Source organism: Cebus imitator, unplaced genomic scaffold (assembly GCF_001604975.1).
Source record: "Cebus imitator isolate Cc_AM_T3 unplaced genomic scaffold, Cebus_imitator-1.0 Scaffold96, whole genome shotgun sequence".
Taxonomy (NCBI): domain Eukaryota; kingdom Metazoa; phylum Chordata; class Mammalia; order Primates; family Cebidae; genus Cebus; species Cebus imitator.
The window spans coordinates 233987-254950 of record NW_016107411.1 but is presented as its reverse complement, the minus strand read 5'-3'; the positions used below and the strand labels follow the sequence as shown (position 1 = coordinate 254950).

The following is a 20964-nucleotide window of genomic DNA, read 5'->3' as shown; positions in this document are numbered from 1 at the left end:
TGAATGCAATAGAACAGCTATGGGCATTTTATTAACTTCACAATAAATTTATCATTTAATGTATGTACTTGCAAAAAAGAGTAATAGAAAAAAATAATTTTGCTAAGTAAATTTCCAAACCTGTACTTGTGTTATTCGGTTCCCTCCTGGATTTTGAAGATCTTGCATAAGTTCTTCTTTCATTGTCTTTAATTTTTTAACAAAATTTCGTTTTTCATAGAGTTCAGTCATAAATGACCATTTGCTTTCTACCTCTACCAAACTATTTTTATGTGTTTTTATTTTTGCATAATATGCATTATATTTTATCATGTGTTCCTCAAAATCTTCTTGGGCTGTTTCTATGTCAAATTTAAGCTTTACATTTTCTGAATGTAAGGATTTGATTTGAGTTTCCAGGCTATCACAGTGAAGTTTGGTATTCTCTATGGCAGCATCTTGCTGATAAATTTGTCTTTCTGTTTCTTTAGTTTCTGCAGAGATAGTTGCTATTCGTTTTTCAAGCTCATGAAGTTCATTCTGTAATATAGTTTAACATTGTCATTATTAATTCAAAATATTAAACTTAAGAGGAAAATCAATGTTTCAATCCATAATGAATATAAAAAAATCACATAAAAATATATTTATCAGATATTAAAAAATTGATAAAAGGAAACATGCAATAAAGTAACAAAATTATTTTATAATTTCAGCGGGGTCTGAGTTATATATATTTTTAATGTCATCTAATTCTAAATATTAAAATCTCACTGTTTTATCTTAACATTTTATACATGTAAGATACTTTATAATAATTTTATTAATTTATTTATAGGCATCAGAAGTATATACTCAGGAAAGACAATATGATAAAAAATGATAAAGTCCTGAGTTAAGAATCAAAAGACCTAGGTTCCAGCACCCTTATTGCTATTTACTAGTTTGTATGATAATGCATAACAAACTTAATTACACAATTCAAACTACACTTTCTCCATTTGTAAAATGAGTATAAACATATTTACGTTGCCTCCCTGGGGCATTTTGCACTGCTAACCACTTCCTCCTTGTTAAAACCTAGTTTTTGCACTACCAGTCTTTTCCAGTTCTTAGAAATTTCTGAGAATTCCTTCTCAATCTCAATGTTTCTTTCAAATACAGGTCTTCCACAGAGTTCAGTCATGGTAACTTCCTCTTCTCACTTTATATATATATGCTCCTTGGGTAATTTTATCTAAATTTACATCTTTAGCTACATATCTGCTGATGATTCACAGAATGTAAGTGGCTGCTGAGTTCTATGCCCAGCTGCCACTGGCCACCTCAATTCACCATGTCCAAAAATTGAATGAATCCTTTCTTCAACAGCAGCCAGTTACTCCTTGTATCAATTATCTGTTGCCAGAACCACAAAAGCTCAGGGGCATCAAACAATACATAAGAATGTATTTCTTATATGACTAGGAGCAGCTGAGGTTGGCTAGGTGGTTCATAAGCCTGGGAGTAGCAAGGTTTAGCTAGGTGGGTCTGCTGATCTTGGTTGAATCTGCCCAAGCGTCTGGGGATTGGCTGATTGTAGGGTGATTTAAATTGTCTTTAACTGGGCTGACAGGAATGTCTTGGCTTTGCTTTATGTGTATCTTCTCTGCCAGTAGGCCAACTCAGGCATGTCTTATGATAATAGTAGATGCAAAGGAGTGAAATTCAGTTATGGAAGTATTTTTTAAAGCTTTTGTTTGAGTCGCATCTGATAACACCTAGCTAGTCACATAATGAAACCCAGAGTCAAGGGGTGGAAGTGTGTCCATCCATTTCGGAAAGTCATTGTAATGATATGGCAAAGGGTATGGATAGACAAAAGGATGAAAAATTGGGACCAAAAATGCAAATTGCCACGCTCCTGTTTCCCAACTTAGTTAATGGTACCACTTTAGCTCCTCCCTTCTTTTTAATATCTATGTCTAACTGTTCCTCAGGTTCTTTAGATATTCCCACCAAAATAACTGTATGCCATTCTCCGTGGTCCTTTTGTCTATCTACTATGGTCATTCTTTTTAAGTAAACTTGTAATGTTAGACGGCATTGTTTTAAAAATGCAAACTTCCTTTTATCCTTCTCATGGCAGAGAAAAGGAGGTAAGTTCACTGAAAAATACAGCATGGCAATAAACCTCAATTTTTATTATCAGGTCTGATACTTTGGATGCTCACTTGACATTTCTATATGGATGTTTACCAGATATCTCAACTATACATATAAGGAAAAAAATTTTAATTTACACACCAAACATATTTCTCCACCAGTCTTTCTGATTTCAATAAATTGTACCACTTTCCATCTGCATACTCAAAAGCCTAGAAGTCATTCTTGATTCTACCCTTCCCCTTACCCCCACAACCTATTTCTCAGCAAATCCTGATGGTTGGGACTCCAAAATAAAATCCTCAATGGACTTCTGATCAGTCTTCATAGTGTGACCTAATGTCTAACTCATCTCCCTATTTCCATTCCTTCCCACTCCCCCAGCTAGTCTGTGTAAATCAGGCAGGAGAATAGTTTCCAAATGTAAATCATACCATGTTATTTCCCTGCTCAACATCCTCCAGTGGTTTCCCATTGCATCAATAAAACATTTAAAATTCCTCAAAGTGTCTTACAAGCCATATATGCCTCAGTGCCTATCTACTGTGTTAACCTTCTCCTCTACTTCTCTCCCTCTTCCAGTCTCCTTTCTGTTGATTAAATATGTATACTTTCTTCTGACCTAAGAGCATTTTAAATTATTGTTTGGTCTCTTTAAGTTTCTCTACCCTTGGCAATTATCTATTGGGTCTCTGTCTTTTACAATTCAGTATAATTATGTCTCAGAACAGTCTTCCCTATGTCAAAATATAAATGAACCAACCACTATTCCACTCCTCCTCTAGTTACTCTCTACATATTACCCCATTATATTTCCTTTGTAATATATCAATCTTTGAATTATCTTTGTTTTGTTAATGTATGCTTGCTTCCCCTGACTAGAAAATAAGCTCTCCGGCTACAGAAACCATGTCTATCTTCATCACCACCACCTTCCCAGTGCTTAAAACAGTAACTGACACAAAGTGGGTGCTCAATAAATGAATAAATTTACTCATTTATTAAAAGAGTGAATGACTGATGCACAAACAATGGTCAGGAAAGGGATACATGCCCTGCTGGTTACATCAGGCTATCTATTAACTCTCTTAGTCACTGTAGGGAGTATATTGACCAATATAATTTAGTCATCTCTTCTCTTTCTTAGACTAACGTAATTGACTGTTAATTTTTATTGGCTTTAGTTTCTTTTGCCTTTAATCCATTTCTTCCCTTACATGAGAATTATGTTATTTTTTTTCTCTTCCCCTTCTTCCTTTATCTCCTCTGCCTCTTTTCTCCCTCTTCTTCTTTACCCTTTCCCCTTCTTCAATCTCTCCTTTTTAAACTCTTAACTTTATTGAGGCAAAATTCATATGAATAAATACATATTCAAACTTTACAATTTGATGAATTTTGACCTTCTTGTGCTCATGAGACCATCGCCACAACTAAGATAATAAATGTAGCCAGTATCCAAAAACATTTCCTCTTGATACTCTGCAATTCATTCCTCCCTTTCCACTTGTCCATTCCTAGGCAACCACTGGTCTGCCTTCCTTCATTAAAGATTAGTTTGGTTTTCAATAATTTTACATAAATAGAATTATTTAATGTAAAATTTTAAGTCTTCTTTCAGTAAGCATAATTATTTCAAGATTTATTCATGTTGTTATATATATCAATAATTCTTCATTTTTATTGCTAAGTAGTATTCCATTATATTCTACCATATTAGTTTATTAGTTCATCTAACTGATGGGCATTTGGGTTATTTCCAGTTTTCCGGTGGGCATACTCATTTATTTCTCTTGGGTAAATATCCAGAAGTTAAATGGCTAGAGTATATGGTAGGGATAGGTTTAACTTTTCAAGAAAGTATAAACTGTCTCCCTAAGTGGTTGTGTCATTTTACAGTCTAACAGGTCTGAGAGCTCCAGGCCTTCTGTATCTGCATCAACATTTGTTATGGTCAGTCTTTTTAAACTTAGACATTCTAGTGGGTTGTATATGTGTGTGTGTGTTCCTGTGTGTGTGTGCATAGAGTGGAAATTTAAGTGTACTGTTAAATGTGTTTTCAAGTATTTTCTTCTAGTCTGTGGCAACCCAAATGGCCAAAAGGCCCAGCAAGAATATCTTATTTTGTTTTCATAATAGTGTATATTGAAGAGTAAGTTTAAAAAAAATTTTTGGATGAAATTCACCAAAATTTGTATCTCATATTAAAGAAATCATGCCAAGCCCAGCATCACTAAGCTTTTCTATGTTTTCTTCTAGACATTTTGTAGTTTTAACTCTTATCAACTTCAGTGATGATTTTTTTCTTTCCTTTAATCTGAGAACTTTCACCTTCTCACTTAAAAGTAAGTATTTTACAGCTTCTCTTTGGAATGTCTGAATTGCCAGCATCACTACTCTGATACTTTGGGGCCATTAAGTAAAATAAGGATTAGTTGAACATAAGCACTGCAATACTGCCACAATCAATCTGATAACTGAGATGACTACTAAGTGATAAAGAATGGGTAGCTCATATGGCATGGATGTACTGGACAAAAGGACGGCTCACGTCCCAGGCAGGATGGAGCAGGATAGTGCAAGATTTCATCATGCTATACAGAACGGCTTGCAATATTAAATTTACAAATTGCTTATTTCTGGAATCTTCCATTTAATACTTTTAGAATGAAGTTGGCTATGGGTAACTGAAACTGCAGAAAGCAAAACTGCAAATAAGGAAAAACTACTATAGTGTCAGAAGTGAATCAATAATTGGACACCCAGTTGGCATCCAGAGAATCAGAAAATTGGTTGTTAGTGTAGAAAATGTCCCAGGTAGTATAAGATTTCCAACACTTCTTCTTGAAAATTATTTTGGCTATTCTAGGTCCTTCGCATTTCCATATGACTTTTAGAATTAGCTTATATATTTCTCCCCAAAAGCCTGCTGAAATTTTGACTGGGACTACTTTTCACATGTAAGTAAAATTGAGAAAACTGACATATTAGCAATATTAAGTCTTCCGGTTCATAAAAATGACATAATTCTATACTGAGGTCTTCTTTAATTTTTCTCACCAATGTTTTACAGTGTTCAGCATACTGGTCTTGTAAACCTTTTGTCAAATTTACCCCTGAGTATTGAATAGTTTTGATGTTATTGTAAGTGGTATTGCTTTTGAAGTTTAATTTCTAATTTTCTCTTGTCAATATGTAGAAATACAATAAATTTTCGTATATTAATCTTGTGTCCTGCAATCTTTTTAAATTCACTTATTAGTTCTAATAGCTTTTTATAGATTCCTTGGGATTTTCTTTTTTAAAAAAAATCATGCCATCTGTGAATAAAAACAGATTTACTTCTTACTTTCTAATATGGATGAGTTTTATTTCTTTTCCTCACATAGCTGTACTGGCTTGAACTACCAGCACCATCTTGAATGGAAGTAAAAGCAGACATCTTTGTGTTATTCCTGATCTTAGAAGAAAAACATTCATTATTTCACCACTAAGTATGTGGTTGGTTGTAGAATTTATGTAGATGTTCTTCCTTAGATTAAGGAAGTTCCCTTTTATTTCCAATTAGATGAGAGGGTTTTTTTTTAATCATGAATGGATATTGGTTTATAATAAGTGCTTTTTATGTATCTAGAATTCTTTCTAAAATATATATTTAATTATTTGCTTCTCTCTTACAATCTGTCAAATGCTTCTCAACAAGTTTAGAATAAAGTTGGATTTTCTCATTGTGGTATGTATCTTCCATGATTTTTTCAAAACACACTGTAATTTACATTGCCATCCAACTATTTATGGTTCTGAGGGAATGTGTTCTCTTTCCCGGTCCATGAGGGGGCGTAGCTTTAAAGGCAAGAATTTCCCAGCGCCATGCCCCACTCCCATCTCTCTCCATCCGGGAGATTCAACTGTTTATGTTTGAATTTCGCGGGCACGGGAAGAAACTAAAAGTCAATCACTCCAGAGTAAGTTCTAAGGAACTCCTTTCATTGGCCCAGGGTCTTGTAGAAGGTGGGGGTTTCTCCCAGGATAAAAGTCCATGCTCCCTCACCTGCACCGGATTTCCAGCTCTCTGGAATCCCCTCCCACAGAGTGGGAGCTCCCTCCTGTATTTCCCCTCTGGAATCCCCTTCCATAATCTTCATGGAAGCCTTTCTCTTCTTCTCCTTTCCTTCTTTTTTCTCTACCTAAATAAAATCACCTTTCTGCAACACATTTTGGGTCCAATATTTGCTTTACAAGCATACAGTCCACCTGCAGTGGCCCCACCGCTTATTCTTTGAGAGGTTGGAGGCCAAAAACCCACAACAATCACCAGCATCCAAGAAAAAACCTGGTTACAGTTCTAGGAGTGTACTAATGCTATTTCAGGCTGCGAATATCCTCAGGTTCTTTTTATTTTGAATAATATCTTCCTTACTTCCTAACCCTTAAACCTGTACTAGACACCTAATCATTCAGAAGAACTCCAGCTGCCATTTAAAACTCAACTGAAACATCATTTTGTTTGTGATCACTCCTTCTCTAGTGTTAAATCTGTGTTGTGTTCATGCCTCTATTGTTGTATTACTACTCTGCATGTAATTATTTGTTTACTTCTTTCTCTCCCCAGTGGAAAAGTAACATAAGAGTGAGGACAATGTTCAGCAAAATCCTTAACACAAAGTAGGCTCTCAATATAAGTGAAATAAAGTCTATGAAACTCTTTGAAGACTGAAAATTCTTTACAAAAATATAAGACATTGTTTTTGAATTTTATTCTATTGAATAGATGTATTCTTTTCTAGAAGTGACTGATATAATACAAATATTTATAAGAAATCCATATTACCATGATAATATAATTATTGTCATTATATATCTACTGATGCATTTAAAGCCAATGTCAAAATCAGGCTCTATACTGTCCACCTGGTCCCCACCAAACACACTAACTCATTTAATCCTCATGAAAATCTTATGGGCACATTCTATTGTTATCTCTATTTTACAACTAAGAAAACAGGAGCACAACAAATTCAATCGCAGAACAAGTAGTAAATCTGGCCTTTTGAACTAGGTAGTTCAGCTCCTGAGCCTATTTTTCTCGTTTTCATGATATGTTTAATAATAACCTTTACAGAGCACAAAATACTGTTTTCATTTTCATTTCTTTAGTCATATTCACATAGTATAGTTATATCTAATTATGTTACATGCAAAGACCAAGTATGGCTCCCATATTCCCTGTAGTAGGATTATGAATATAGTTAAAAAGGAAAGGAACATAAAGGGAGGCTACTTGAAATGTTCACTGACAACCGACAACTCATAAGCCGTAGCTTTACAAACACTGGCTTAAAACTTAACCTTCCTTCAATTCAGTACGTTAGGAAAAACTATCAAATAAGGGAATGTAAAATAATTCTATCTAACATGTTAGGTTTTACATGCCTATCCTACAGTTGCAATGACATTGTTGAATCTTTGTATGTTGGGAGTGTAAAATTTTCCATAAAACTAGAATACTCATGTAAACTTTACTTAAGGAGAATAGAATAATTGACAGAGAATAACTTTAAAACTAAGTCCCAATATTAAGTATTCTTAATAACCTCCTGGTCATTTACTTTTGAAGAAAGTAAAGACATTTAAAAGACTATATATAAAAGAAGTTACCTGCAAATTGAACAGAACTTTTTTATTTTTTTCTATCTCTGATGCCTGTGATTGTTGTTGCTTTGCAACTTGCTCTACAGCATCAGCTAATGAATATGTGTCTTGGTTATCTACAACTAGACAAAAGAATAAAGTATATAATAAAAATTTAAATATAGACATTTTAAGAAAGTTATGATTCTTTACTCAAAATCATGAAATAGTTGTTGCTTTTTCCTCCTAAACTAAATTTAGAATTAGTAATTTTCCCTTGCTAATATAGACAAAACCAAAATTAAAGGCAACAGTAATAGGCAATTCAAAGTTGCCTACTGCAATGTTATACCTATTCCTTTATGGAACAGTATAAATATTTTGATTGTCCTAATTTTTTTATCCAGGCCACTTGCACATATACTATAATTATAGTGCTACTATAACAACTCTATAGCAATTAGAGCTGATGTATTTTCATTATAGGCTTGTATTTTCAGGTTGGCATGCCTTTTCTAAAAACTGCGTATGCTTTTCCTGGCTAAATGTAACTGCTTCCCTCTATTCTAATTTGCTATCAATTTTAACACAATTATACTGCCAGACTACTTTTTTGTTGTTGTTGCTGATCTTTTAATTATTTATTTCTTAAGATTGTTTCATTACCTTCTTTAGGAACTCCTTGACTCTTCCTTTCTTTGTTGTCTGACATTCTCTGTGTCTGTAATCTCTTCTTTTCCTCTTTTTGGTTTACTCCTATTCAATAATCTATATTGATAATCTTTCACTTCTGTTTTTTTCCTGTTGTATATTGGTGATTCTGAAAGGTAAATTAATTGTCAAACATGTCACAGGGATGTCAATGACATTTCATCATTAGTGCCAAGATTTAAAATACAATGGTTAAATGAGAGATTTTGGAATAAAAGTATATTTGATTTTTGCTTCTCCTGCTTTTCTGTTGTTATGACCTTGAGTAAGTTTCTTAACTTCTTTGATCCTCAGTGCCTCATCTTTAAAACTTCATAGGGCTATTCTAATAATTAAAGTAACATAGGTAGCATGCTTAGATCAGTACCTGACATATACTGCATAATTATTTTGAGTTAGTATTAATAATATGTAACTCTAGTACTATGATGAAGTGGATTCTGAAACTATAACCAGAATCTGTGAGAAACAATATTAACATTAATTAGCAATTTCTGTTATGGGTATGGAATCCAGGGGATATAGTATGGCTGTCCAGTGCTATTCTGGCAAGGGTAAACCCTAAGCAATTTTCAGAGTTCAAGGTGGGCAGATCACGAGGTCAGGAGATTGAGATCATCCTGGCTAACACGGTGAAAACCCATCTCTACTAAAAATAACAAAAATTAGCCAGGCATGGTGGCATGTGCCTGTAGTCCCAGCTACTCAGGAGGCTGAGGCAGGAGAGTCGCTTGAACCCAGGAAGCAGAGGTTGCAGTGAGCCGAGATCGTGCCACTGCACTTTAGCCTGGGCAACAAGAGCGAAACTCTGTCTCAAAAAAAAAAAAAAAAAAAAAAAATCTGTGCATATTCGAGTCCCAAAGTCAGTATTTCAGAACCCATTCATATGAAAACTTAGCCCTCCTTACATGGGGGTTTCAAGCCCTGCATATACTATATCTGAGTTTGGTTGAAAATACCCATGGATGAGTGGACCTGCACAGTTCAAACCCGTGTTGTTCAAGGGCCCACTATATTTTGCATTCCTATGTTGCTAAAACATCACTTTAATCAACTTACTCCTTCTATTCCTACTAGTACTGTCTACATTTCTTCTTTGGGAAAATATTCTGGTCAAGTGCGTTTATAGAGCTGCTGCAGCTCCAACAGACCTCCAATGGCCTAATGACACAATTTGCATGCCTGAAGAGGCAATCCAATGAGTTCTTCATGCTCTTACCTAACAGTACATTTCTGCTAGGTAACTTACCTTCCTGGTGAGTCCCCATTTTTCTCTCCCCCAAATCACAGTGTAACTTCCGTAAGCTGCCAAAAATATTGTGGGCACCATTCCCATTAAATTCTACACCCCTAGTAACTTCAGTCTTCAGAAGAAGCCAGGTCATTCTTCATCATGAGAACCCATCCTTATTCAGCTTGGTAAGTCCCTTAGTGTGATGCAGTACTACCCACTCCCCAACCCTTTTCTATCCTTCCACTTTGACTTCTGAAATTCATGGGCCATCTTCAGCAAAGTTCTCTCTATTGTCAACCTTTTCAGTGAACTTTCCTTTTACCTTTTGACCTTAACTGAAGTCCAAAGAAACAGCTTCCTCATCTTCAAACCACTTAAATTTGGAGATGAGACTTTTTTTCTGTTTCCCATTCCACTGCCACCCTATTTCCTTTTCGTCTCTCTAAACTCTGGTTTCTTCGAAGTTCAGGCCATAGACTATATAGGCTTTATCTTTCCTTGTTATCAACTGTCTTCCAGGTCTTGGAAGCCTCATTTCTAGATTATAGCATCTTCTGACTTACTGTTTCTCTATCACTACTCTCTTATATTTCTTTGGCATTTCAATATCCACACAAAATGTATATCTAAAACCCTGATCTCTCAGTTGTTTAATGTCTTCTTTCATCTATTCTACCCGGCAACCCATAGAGTGTAACTGTACCTCATCCATAATCTCAGATTCAAACTATTGTTTATTTTTTCTAGCTCTTCTCGTCTAGTATTTTGACAGTATATGCTGTTTAACCCTGCAAGTCTTCCAACCCATCAACTCTTCTATCTTTACACATTCCTGCAGCCTTTCATGGATTCTTTCCTCTGTACCTGGCTTAGATTCCTTTGCATTCACCCTCATTTCCGTTGCAGCTCAGTCCCTGTCCTAATTCCCTGGAAGAATCCCAACCAGCTGCTTTGCTTACACTCAAGTAGCTGAATATGCTTAAAGAAAGACATACAGCTACGCTGTTGGCTCACTTTAAATTCAAGACCATTATGTCAAGTGGGCCCTTGATCCTAGGCTCTTATGATGCACCAAGTTATGTAGATGATTGTCTCACTTTTTATCCTGTCTTCAAACCTCCACACCTCTTTTCCCTTCCTTTGAGTTAATAATTTACCTTCTAATTTAACTGAAATAGAAGAAAAAAATCAGAGAAGATGGTAAATTACCCATCTACCAGATTGTATACCTGCACCTGTATACCAACATACCATTTTCTTGCAATAAATAAAGTGTTCTTGCTCCTATCTAAGGCCAATCCTCTACTTTTGTACTCTTTCTCACAGACATTTACTTCTTTGAATGGCCTGTCAACAGAATTTCCCTATTTACTTGATCAAATGTATTATTCTGAACAGCCCATCATGAATGAACGACCACTACCACCACCAGCCTTGCTTAACACCATAACCTCCTTCAGTATTGACCCATTTCATTGTTCCCCTTTAAAGCCAGGATCCTTGCTTTCCACTTCCTCTCCCCTCTTTCTTCTTGAACCCACTAGAATCAATCACTTATCACCATACTTTTAAAACTCTTATCAAGATATCTATGAGCTCCACACTGTCACATTCAATGAAAAAGTTCCATCATTTTACTTGACCTATTGGCATCATTTAACACATTTGATAATTACTGGCTTCTTGAAACACCACACTTCTTGGTTTTCTTTGCTGGTCCCTTCTCATCTTTTTCACTTATGTTACAGCTCCCAGTGCTCAGTCCTCAGGCTTCCTTCTTTTCTCATACTTATTCTACACATGATGTCATCTAGTTCTATGGCTTTAAAATCCACCTATAAGCTGACAATTCCCAAATTGTATCTCTACCCTGAACTCTCTTTTGAACTGAAGACTCATCCTCACACTTATTGCTTACCTGATATCTCCATTTGGATTTCTAATAGGCATTTCAACTCAGTATATTCCAAACTGAACTCTTGATTCCTCTGTCCACTCTATTACCACCACTAAACCTGTACCTTCATAGTCCTCTCCATTTCAGTAAATTGCAAGTTCATTTTTCTTGTTGTTCAGGCCAAAAACCCTGAATTCATTAGCAGGGAGGTCTCCACAAGGGTATAGAGCCCAAGACAATTCAACTAAAAGTACCCAAGGGAATAACAAAGGAGATATTATTGTTGATGTTTCATGGGCCCTTTGAGAAATCCTTAACACTCCAGGGCTGATGCCCTGATTGACCTATCTAAAGGATGAGCCAGAACCTTCCCTCTTTTCTTTCCATTACATGCTGCATGCAGTTCTTTTGACAAAAACCATTGGCTCTACCTTTAAATTATATTGGAATCCAATCAATCTTTACCAATTCCAAATACCGTCATAGTAGAAAAGCCTTCCCTGATAATCCTCTTTCATCCTCTCTTTCCTTGCCCTGCCTCATTTTTCTTGATAGCATTTATCACCGCTGACATCTCATACACTTGTTTCTCTTCCTTATCCTTCTACTAATGTAAGCTCCATGATGACAGAGGTCTAGAAGTGCCTGGCACATAACAGGTGTCTAACTATAGTTTATCTCTACTCCAATTCACCCTTTTCTGACAGAATAATGCTCTGAAAGCACTGTTCTAATCATGTCAACATCACAGCCAATCTTTCAATTCCACTTTAGCTGGTATTTTCTTAAGAGGTCTTTCTTGATCTTTCTGGGAAGATGTGGACTTTCTTTTTTTAGAAGAATTGTTTCAATATTTCTATTATATAATTTTAGATAAAGGTACAAAGTCTAGGGTAAGACAGAGCTAGTTTTGAATCTAGATTGCATTACTTATTAGCTTATTAGGAAAATCATTTCCAACCTGGGCCACACGTTCCTAACCTATAAAATGGGAACAATATTAGTGCCTGCTTCATTAGGGTTATTGTGAAGACTAAATGAAATAATGCATGTAAAGCATTTAGCAAATTCCTGTCACGCTATGAATACGCAACAAATTTTTATTTTTATTATTTTCATTATTTTATAGTATCTTTCCCCATTAGATTGTAAGCACTACGAAGGCAAATATAGTGTTTTATTCATTTTAGTATTCCTTAAAGTATTTGATAACGTAACCTAAAGGATAAAGAAAATTGGATTTATATAATAAAAATAAAGTAACTAGTATTTCTTGATCTCTATTTCTATAGCAATATAAATTGAAGAACTCTTGGGTAATATTTATTTAAACCAACTATTCATAAAATTTATGCTGTAAAATTGGAAAAGTTTTAGTTTTTTTTCCGTCAGATTTCTATTGTGCAGTGAAAAGAAAAATGAAATGAACTACTGCCATCTACTGATAATTCATTAGAACTGCACAAATTAAATAGCCTTTAGAGACAAGACTGTCTCTTAAAAATATGTTTTTAAGATAAATTAGAACATCATCAGAGTCATCCAAAAAGAATCAATTAATTGAATAATTAAAAATAAACTGTAGACCTATTATATACCAGTACGACTGAATCTGCTGAAACTAGGGATTACTTCCTTTTCTGGTCAGGCAGTGAGATTAGAGTTTCAGGGCATTGAAAAAGAAGGAAACCAAAGGATTCGTACTGTTCCTTACCTCCTATCCAAGATAATATAGGCAACATTCATACATTATCCACACTGCTTCCAGTTTTCTATCAAAGGAGGGGCTTTGCTAAATGTATAGACAGTACTGGACTACCAAACATTTCTTGTTTTGGAGTGTAGGCATAAAGGAGTTGGTCTGCAGCTCAAATCCAAGCTTTAAAGGATGTCCAGGCAACTGTTTCAAAAAGGTTTCTACCTCTGAGACCGAAGTTATAGACCTTTGGTGAAATCCAGTTATAGCCTACCTGCTTGTCTCATTCAGAGAGGCAAGGGGCAAGGTCTTTTTTTTCCCCCCTTCTAAACAAGTAAACATGATTTCTAAACCAAGAGGAACTTTATAGTGGGTTAAATGGTGCCCTCCCGCACACCCAAAGATATATCCATGTCCTAACTCACAGAACCTGGAAATGTGACCTTATTTGGAAAAAGGATCTTTGCAGATATAATTGGGTTAAGGATCTTGAGATGAGATCATCCTGGATTTAGGGTGGGTGACTGAATATGCAAATGGACAACAGCCAGACCATATGTAAAAATAGAACTCTGACCCACAACCTGCAGCCAGCAACCCAGGAAATCAACCCATTATCTACAGTAACCAGTCCAGGAAGTCTATAAATTAGACTTGTAGCAAGTCATATCATTATCTCTAATAACAATCCTAGGAAACAAACAATAACAATTGGCCCAAATGGCCAGTACTGGATTATTAACTGGCATCTTCCCTAACTTCTGTTCCTATTTCCAAGTTGAGACTAACAAGAAGAAGCTGAATATGCCCCCCTAACCAATCACATAGAATTCTCCACTTCTAGTTAGCCTGCCTGCAGCTTCCTCATGCCAAGAGCCTCTAATCAGGGCAAGCTCACTCCTCTGGCTGCCTTTCACTCTGCTAAAATGCAAGAGATGGTGATTCCCTCCCTTACAAGGTCTGAATAAATAGGCTTTGCTTGTTTTCATTTGATTGATCGTCATTTATTTCTACACAAGAATGCTTGTAAGAGAAAGGTAGAGGGCTATTTGAAACTTAGAACCACAGGGAAGAAGACCATTTGAGGATGGAGGCATGGAGTTCCAAGTCACTTAGCCCCTAGGCAAAGAACACCTGGAGTCACCAGACAGAAGAGGTAAGCAAAAGATGCAAGGTCCTGTCAATGCCTCAGTTTCATAATCTGGCCTCCATAACTGTGAGAGAACAAGGTTTTGTTGTTTTTAGTCACCCAGTTAGTGCTAATTTGTTATGGCAGCCCTAGGAAACTAATAAAAGCTTTTAGCAAGGAAATACGCATCTCCTTCCTGGCCTTTTCTGGAAAGATCCATAAACCTTAATGTAAATGGCTTAGAAACAACTGCTTTGTTTTTTAAAATTCTACTTCTTCTCATGAGAAGATTTACATAGCATTATAAAAGTGTCTGGGGATTTCTTCAGTGGTTTCCCTTAATAGGCAGGCACTATCTCTGCCCTCAAAACACTGTAGGGAGAAAGACACATAGTCAACTAAAATGAAGAGGTACAGTAGCCAATGTCTTAGCCTATCTACACATAACCTCTAACCAGTTAACTCACTCTATTTCCTTTGTAAGTCATAAGTGGCTAATTCCCATATCAGATTTGCTGGATAACAGTAAATCTGTCCATGTCTGCTCCTATCAGTTGACTTGTTCAATCAGATGACTTACTTGTGTTTGTTTGCAAACCTGTTTTTACCATTTGTACTCGATATTGTACTGTCATAACTACAACATTAAGTTATGAATATTGTATAAACAAATGAAACAGTGTGGAAATTCTTGTTTCTTTAAAAATCTATGTTCAAGGCCGGGCATGGTGGCCTGTAATCCCAGCACTTTGGGACACCGAGGTGGGCAGATCACGAGGTCAAGAGATTGAGACCATCCTGGCCAACATGGTGAAACCCCATCTCTACTAAAAATACAAAAATTAGCTAGGTGTGGTGGTGCACACCTCTAGTCCCAGCTACTTAGGAGGCGGAGACAGGAGAATTGCTGGAACCAAGGGGGCGGAGGTTGCAGTACGCCAAGATTGTGTAATCCCAGCTACTCAGGAGGCTGAGGCAGGAGAATTGCCTGAACCCAGGAGGCAAAAAAAAAAAAAAAAAAAGATTGTGCCACTGTACTTCAGCCTGGTGACAGGCCGAGATTCCGTCTTAAAAAAAAAAAATCTATGTTTGATATTTTGGAAAGATCCAACAAAGGTATGTGGGATTAACTGTAAAAGATTATATAGTGGTAACTCATGCCTATAATGCCAGTACTTTGGGAGGCCAAGGTGGGTGGATCATGAGGTCAGGAGTTCGAGACCAGCCTGGCCAACATGGTGAAACCCCGTCTCTACTACAAATACAAAAATTAGCCAGGTGGGGTGGCACACACCTGTAATCCTAGCTCTCAGGAGGCTGAGGCAAGAGAATTGCTTGAACCTGGGGGGCAAAGTTTCCAGTGAGTCAATATCATGCCACTGCACTCCAGCCTGGGCAACAGAGTGAGATTCCGTCTCAAATACAAACAAATAAAAAGATTATAAAGTATAAATCCACCCTCAGATTGTTTCACAAGTGGCTTTAAGTTAATCTTAGCTGATACTTTAGGGGTACAGTTTATGCGAGAGATAGAATGCAGAATTCCAACAGTAGACTACATGCAAAGAAAAGGTCTTGGACCTTTTCAATAGATTTGGCAAGTGAACGCACAGTTGTTTTAGGTTGTTTTTTGTTTTAAAAAAGCTTTTTTAAAGATATAATTTACATACCACATATAAGTTCATCCTTATAAAGTGTACAATTTAATATTTAACCATTTTTTCCATTTATTGCTTGGCTATGTGCCATCTATGAAAGGGCTTCTTATATAAAATGTAAAGAAGCTATTAATTTTGCTTGATGAAGGATGGGGATTCAGGGAAGATTATGTTTGAGCTTAAAGAGCCTTGTACAAAAAGTAGCAGTTAGGCATACAAGAGGAGGGTATTGTGCTAAGTAGAGGAACTGCAAATGTAAAGAATGAAATTATGTGGCCTCCAAAGAACAACTATTATTTGAGTGGCTTGGGAATAGGGTGTTTTTGATTTTTTTCAAACTTAATTATGCATCTGAATCATACATAGAGATTAAAACAAAACAAAAAAGCAAAGCAAAACATGCTCAGGCTGACTCCTAGAGATTCTGATTCAATGTATATCTGGGGTGGAGTCTCAACATTATTTTTTTTTAAGTTGCGCTTGTAGTTCTGATTTGCAGCCAAGACTGAGAACCACTGGAGTAGGATAGAGTGAAAATGGGATGAGGAAGTGTTAGAACATGACACTAGGAACAGATGGTGAAAGGAAATGGAATGCAAATACAATATAACAAACTCTCTCTCCCATGACAACTTCATTCTTTTGAAATATTTTCATCTTTTACTGCCACTACTGTTGCATGAAAGAATATGAATTCCCACCATTGTAAAAACAAAGATAATTGTTTAAAGCCTTTGTAACTAAAAGACCTATTCTGCTTCAGGTACTAAGCTGTTGCAAAAGTAATTGCAGTCTTTGTCAATGGCAAAAACCGCAATTACATTTGCACCAACCATTAATAATATTTAGCATGAAACAAACTCAGGGCAGAGCGCACTATCTGATTGGGTGTACCATCTACTGCTCCGCGCTCTTAACAAATGACCAAAGAAAATACGAATTTTGACAAAACTGGTGCTAGAGCTATTGAAGGGTGGGTTCCTATTCCGGGTTAGTGCTCCCATTCTCTAGTCAAGACAAGAACGCGCCTACCCCAGAGAGCTCTTCCAACTCCCAGCCATCTGAGATTATGAGACAAAGGTTTTTTCGCACCTATCAAATGAGCAACAATAAAGAAAAAAGGAACCTCTCCTTCCATCATAACCAGTTCCTCAAAAAGCACCATTTCTGTTACTCTTAGAAGGTCGGATATTTTTTCCCTTTACCATACACTGGCCTTCCATGTCATAATGCGCAGTATTTTCAAATAAATGAACACTATAATCCTGGAGGACAGATCAGGGATGCTAAATTGTACCTTTATCATGGTTTTAGGGATGAGGGCCTTTTACTTCAGTCTTGCTAGTGGCACGTATTTTAAAGGGCCATAGAGGACATCTGTATTGTTAACACAAGTGAAGGCGCTCCAAAGTGTTGGTCCCATCCGCAAGAAAGAACCAGCACAGAGACAATGGTTTGTTTCTGGAAACAAACGAACAACAATAGCAGCAAAACAGTAAAAACATCTCCTCGAGGGGGCCCCTGACTTGAGCCCTGCCTAGGTTGCCGTGAGGAAACCCAGCGTCCTGACCACACTGCTGGGTCAGCGAGGGGTCCTCAGAAAGGGGAAGCCGGGACTTCAGCTTCCGTTAGCTGAAGGGAGACTGCGGTTCACTCCAGAGGTCGCTCCAGCAGCCCCGCCTCACGCGACCCGCCCCTTCGCGCCGCCCGGCGCTCCCTCACGGTGCCAGCTGATCCCTCCCTCCCGCCCCACGCTCTCTAACCCGGCCCCTAGTTCCCTCCCCGTGCACTCTGGAGATCTGCAGTTCCCGCCACCCAGAGCCCGCTCCCGGGACCCGTCATTCCGCCCCCCATCCCTCCTCAAGGGGCCCTTCGCTGACTCCCGGCGACCCACTCGCTAACCCGCCTAGCTCCGGCCCGAGGGCCCTCTCGCGACTCTGGCTCTTGTTCCTCTAACCCCGGCTGGGCTGCAGGGTGCCGGCTCGGCTGGCCGCCCAAACCCGGAAATGCTGAGGCAGCAGCGAGCGCGCGGCGCTTGGCTCATCCCGGGATTCCCCGGCTCTCGCGCTGGGCCAGCGGCGTCCGCACAGCTCACCCCGGGCGGCCCTGCCTGAGTTCCCTCCCGCCTCCCGGCAGTTGGCCCGCGGGAACCGGGCCGTCAGGCTTCTCCTGGAATCCCGGGACGGTGTCAGGCGGGGGATCCGCGCGGGCAAGTCGAGCTGGGTGAGGTGAGGTGGGGAGAGGTGGGTGAGGTGAGGCGGGGCGGTGTCGTCGCCTCTAGGCCGGGCTTACGACCTGCTGTTGGCTGCTCAATTTCATTGAGATTCAGGACGAGGGTCGGGGCGGCAAATCGTCACAGAGGTCGCAGTAGACGGATGTGCAGCCGAAGATGAAGAGCGGGAAGGCGAGGACAGAGCAATCACCTCTGCTGTGCGTGGTCCTACAGGAAGTCTCGAATGGGCGGTGAGCGGCAGGTGGAGATGCCTGGGCAGGTGCAGAGCCACAGCCTGCGCCCCGTGAGCCAAGGCGGTTAGGAGGAACAGGGACCCGGCGGCAACACACGTTGGGTGGAAATTCACAATGAATAGGGGAGGGGGACGGTCACCCACTCACAACTGGCGAAATGAATCTCAGAGGGAGCCCCGAGCGATGGGGAGCGAAGGTTAGGGGAAGAGGCAGGAGAAAACCTTCTTGGGGCAAATGGCGTCACCAGAGGGGGTCACCGGAGACCCGCAGGATGGGGTGGGAGGGGTGGGCCGGAGGTAAGCACAGCTGCACGGGGAGAATGAATTAAGAAAGTAGCGAGGAAGCCTGGCTCATCCAAAACGCTGTAACTTTTGTGATCATTGTTAAGAGTGAAGTACTGCACAAATCCTGAAGGGAACGCTGTTAGCCATCTCAGCTTTTATCACCTTAAAATGCGAAATTCGGGTGCAGCTCCGTTTAGCTTCATGAACTTAAGTCCCCACATATGAAAGGATGAGAACTAATATGACAATCATGTCAGGACTAATGATATATCACACAGGTTGACACCCTGCAATTAAAAAACAGGACTTTGCCTAACTCAGCAAGTAATTCTTTACTTAAAATTTCTATGCAAACAACACAAAACAGTTGAACTGTTGTTCTGCTGGAAAGATGTACCAACATTTTCACAAAACAAATTAAAAGATGGCTTTGTTTTCATTGTCATGGTTCTCTTATGACAGAGTAGATTGGCTTTTCTGGGAGGGGCCTAGATTTACTATTTTGGTTACATTTTGAAGTCAATGTAATTCTTTTTTTTTTTTGAGAGGGAGTCCCACTATGTTGCCCAGGCTGGAGTGCAGTAGTGCAATCTTGGCTCACTGCAACCTCTACCTCCTGGGTTCAAGCAATTCCCTGCCTTAGCCTCCCAAGTAGCTGGGATTACAGGTGCCTGCTACCCTGCCCAGCTAATTTTTGTATTTTTAGTAGAGATGGGATTTCACTATCTTGGCCAGGCTGGTCTTGAACTCCTGACCTCGTGATCCACCCACCTTGACCTCCCAAAGTGCTGGAATTACAGGCATGAGCCACTGCACCCAGCCAATTACTTCTTTTTTAATCTACCACAAATTTCTGTTGTAACTATAAGAGGATTTATATAATTTTATATTCTTACACTAATTTTTCTTCACAGGTGATTTATTTGCCACAAAAGTATTCTTTGAAGGATGGCAGAAGCGGTTTTGACTGATCTTTTTTATTTGAAATTGAACTCTCAAAAAAACTGCCCTCAGACATTACTGAAGACGTTGAATGCTGTCCAATACCACCATGCAGCCAAGGCCAAGTTTCTTTGTATAATGTGTTGCAGTAACATCAGCTATGAAAGGGATGGAGAACAAGATAATTGTGAGTTAGAAACAGGCAATGGATTATCAGCTCTCTTGAAAGAGTTTGAGATTGTTAGCTGTCCCAGCATGGCTGCCTCTTTGTATACCATTAAGCAGAAAATTGATGAAAGAAATCTGAGCAGCATTAAGGTCATTGTACCCAGGCACAGGAAGACATTAATGAAAGCTTTTATTGATCAACTCTTCACTGATGTTTACAATTTTGAATTTGAAGATTTGCAAGTGACTTTCAGGGGAGACTCTTTGAAACAGTCCATTGAAATAAACATTATCACAGCTCAAGAACTAAGAGAAATTCAGAATGAAATAGAAACATATTTGAGAAGTCTGCCAGCACTGAAAGGAGAATTAACTATTATCACTTCTCCTTTGATCCCAGGTATATTAACCACTAACTGTTGTTTTTACTTTGTACATGACAAACTAGTCTTTCTTCAGAGGTAGTTCACCTCTTTTTTTCCTCCTTTCTTTTGTTGACTGCTGTGGGCTTATTACTCATTAGCATCAGTGGCAACACAGAGGCGTCATGGCGTATGGCCATGCAGTGTCAGAGGTATCAAGGGATAACCCCTTCAAAGCCACCCTAAATAAATAAATTTGCTTTATGAAAATTTAATATTAAGATAAATAATCTAGCCTTCCTTTGCAATGAGATTTATGATACTGAAAATCTTCTATTTAAAAATTCTAGGCTGGGCGCAGTGGCTCACACCTTAATCCCAGCACTTTAGGAGGCCGAGGTGGGTGGATCGTGAGGTCAGGAGATCGAGAACATCCTGGCCAACATGGTAAAACCCCATCTCTACTAAAAATACAAAAATTAGCTGGGTGTGGTGGCACATGCCTGTAATCCCAGCTACTTGGGAGGCTGAGGCAGGAGAATAGCTTGAACCTGGGAGTTGGAGGTTACGGTAAGCTGAGATCACGCCACTGCACTCCAGCCTGGTTACTGGTGACTGGTGACAGAGCAAGACTGTATCTCAAAAAAAACACAAACGCTACACTC

At 38.5% G+C, this 20964-nt stretch overlaps 2 protein-coding genes across 9 annotated transcripts in view; one reads left to right on the top strand and one right to left on the bottom strand.

The window, feature by feature from the left end:
• Window positions 1–18269, bottom strand: part of CCDC122 (coiled-coil domain containing 122) — a 38886-nt gene extending 20617 nt beyond the window's left edge. Inside the window, exons 1-5 of one of the 4 annotated variants that reach the window (XM_017536113.2) lie at window positions 18173–18269; window positions 13309–13494; window positions 8419–8572; window positions 7780–7895; window positions 121–519 (exon numbers count right to left, since the gene is read on the bottom strand). In XM_017536113.2, the coding sequence (XP_017391602.1) occupies window positions 121–519; window positions 7780–7895; window positions 8419–8464 (561 nt within the window). In that variant the 5' untranslated portion in view covers window positions 8465–8572; window positions 13309–13494; window positions 18173–18269. Of the gene's footprint in view, window positions 1–120; window positions 520–7779; window positions 7896–8418; window positions 9083–13308; window positions 13495–18172 lie in introns of those variants that run through there. The other 3 variants (XM_037741172.1, XM_037741170.1, XM_037741171.1) reach the window with 3 other exon arrangements.
• The window catches only part of LACC1 (laccase domain containing 1), a 20348-nt gene continuing 13737 nt past the window's right edge, over window positions 14354–20964 (top strand). For 2 of the 5 annotated variants that reach the window (XM_037741169.1, XM_017536110.2), the window contains exons 1-2: window positions 18209–18294; window positions 19740–20337. In XM_037741169.1, coding sequence (XP_037597097.1) covers window positions 19776–20337 — 562 coding nt within the window. In that variant the 5' untranslated portion in view covers window positions 18209–18294; window positions 19740–19775. Of the gene's footprint in view, window positions 14447–18172; window positions 18306–18347; window positions 18541–19739; window positions 20338–20964 lie in introns of those variants that run through there. The other 3 variants (XM_037741168.1, XM_017536109.1, XM_017536111.2) reach the window with 3 other exon arrangements.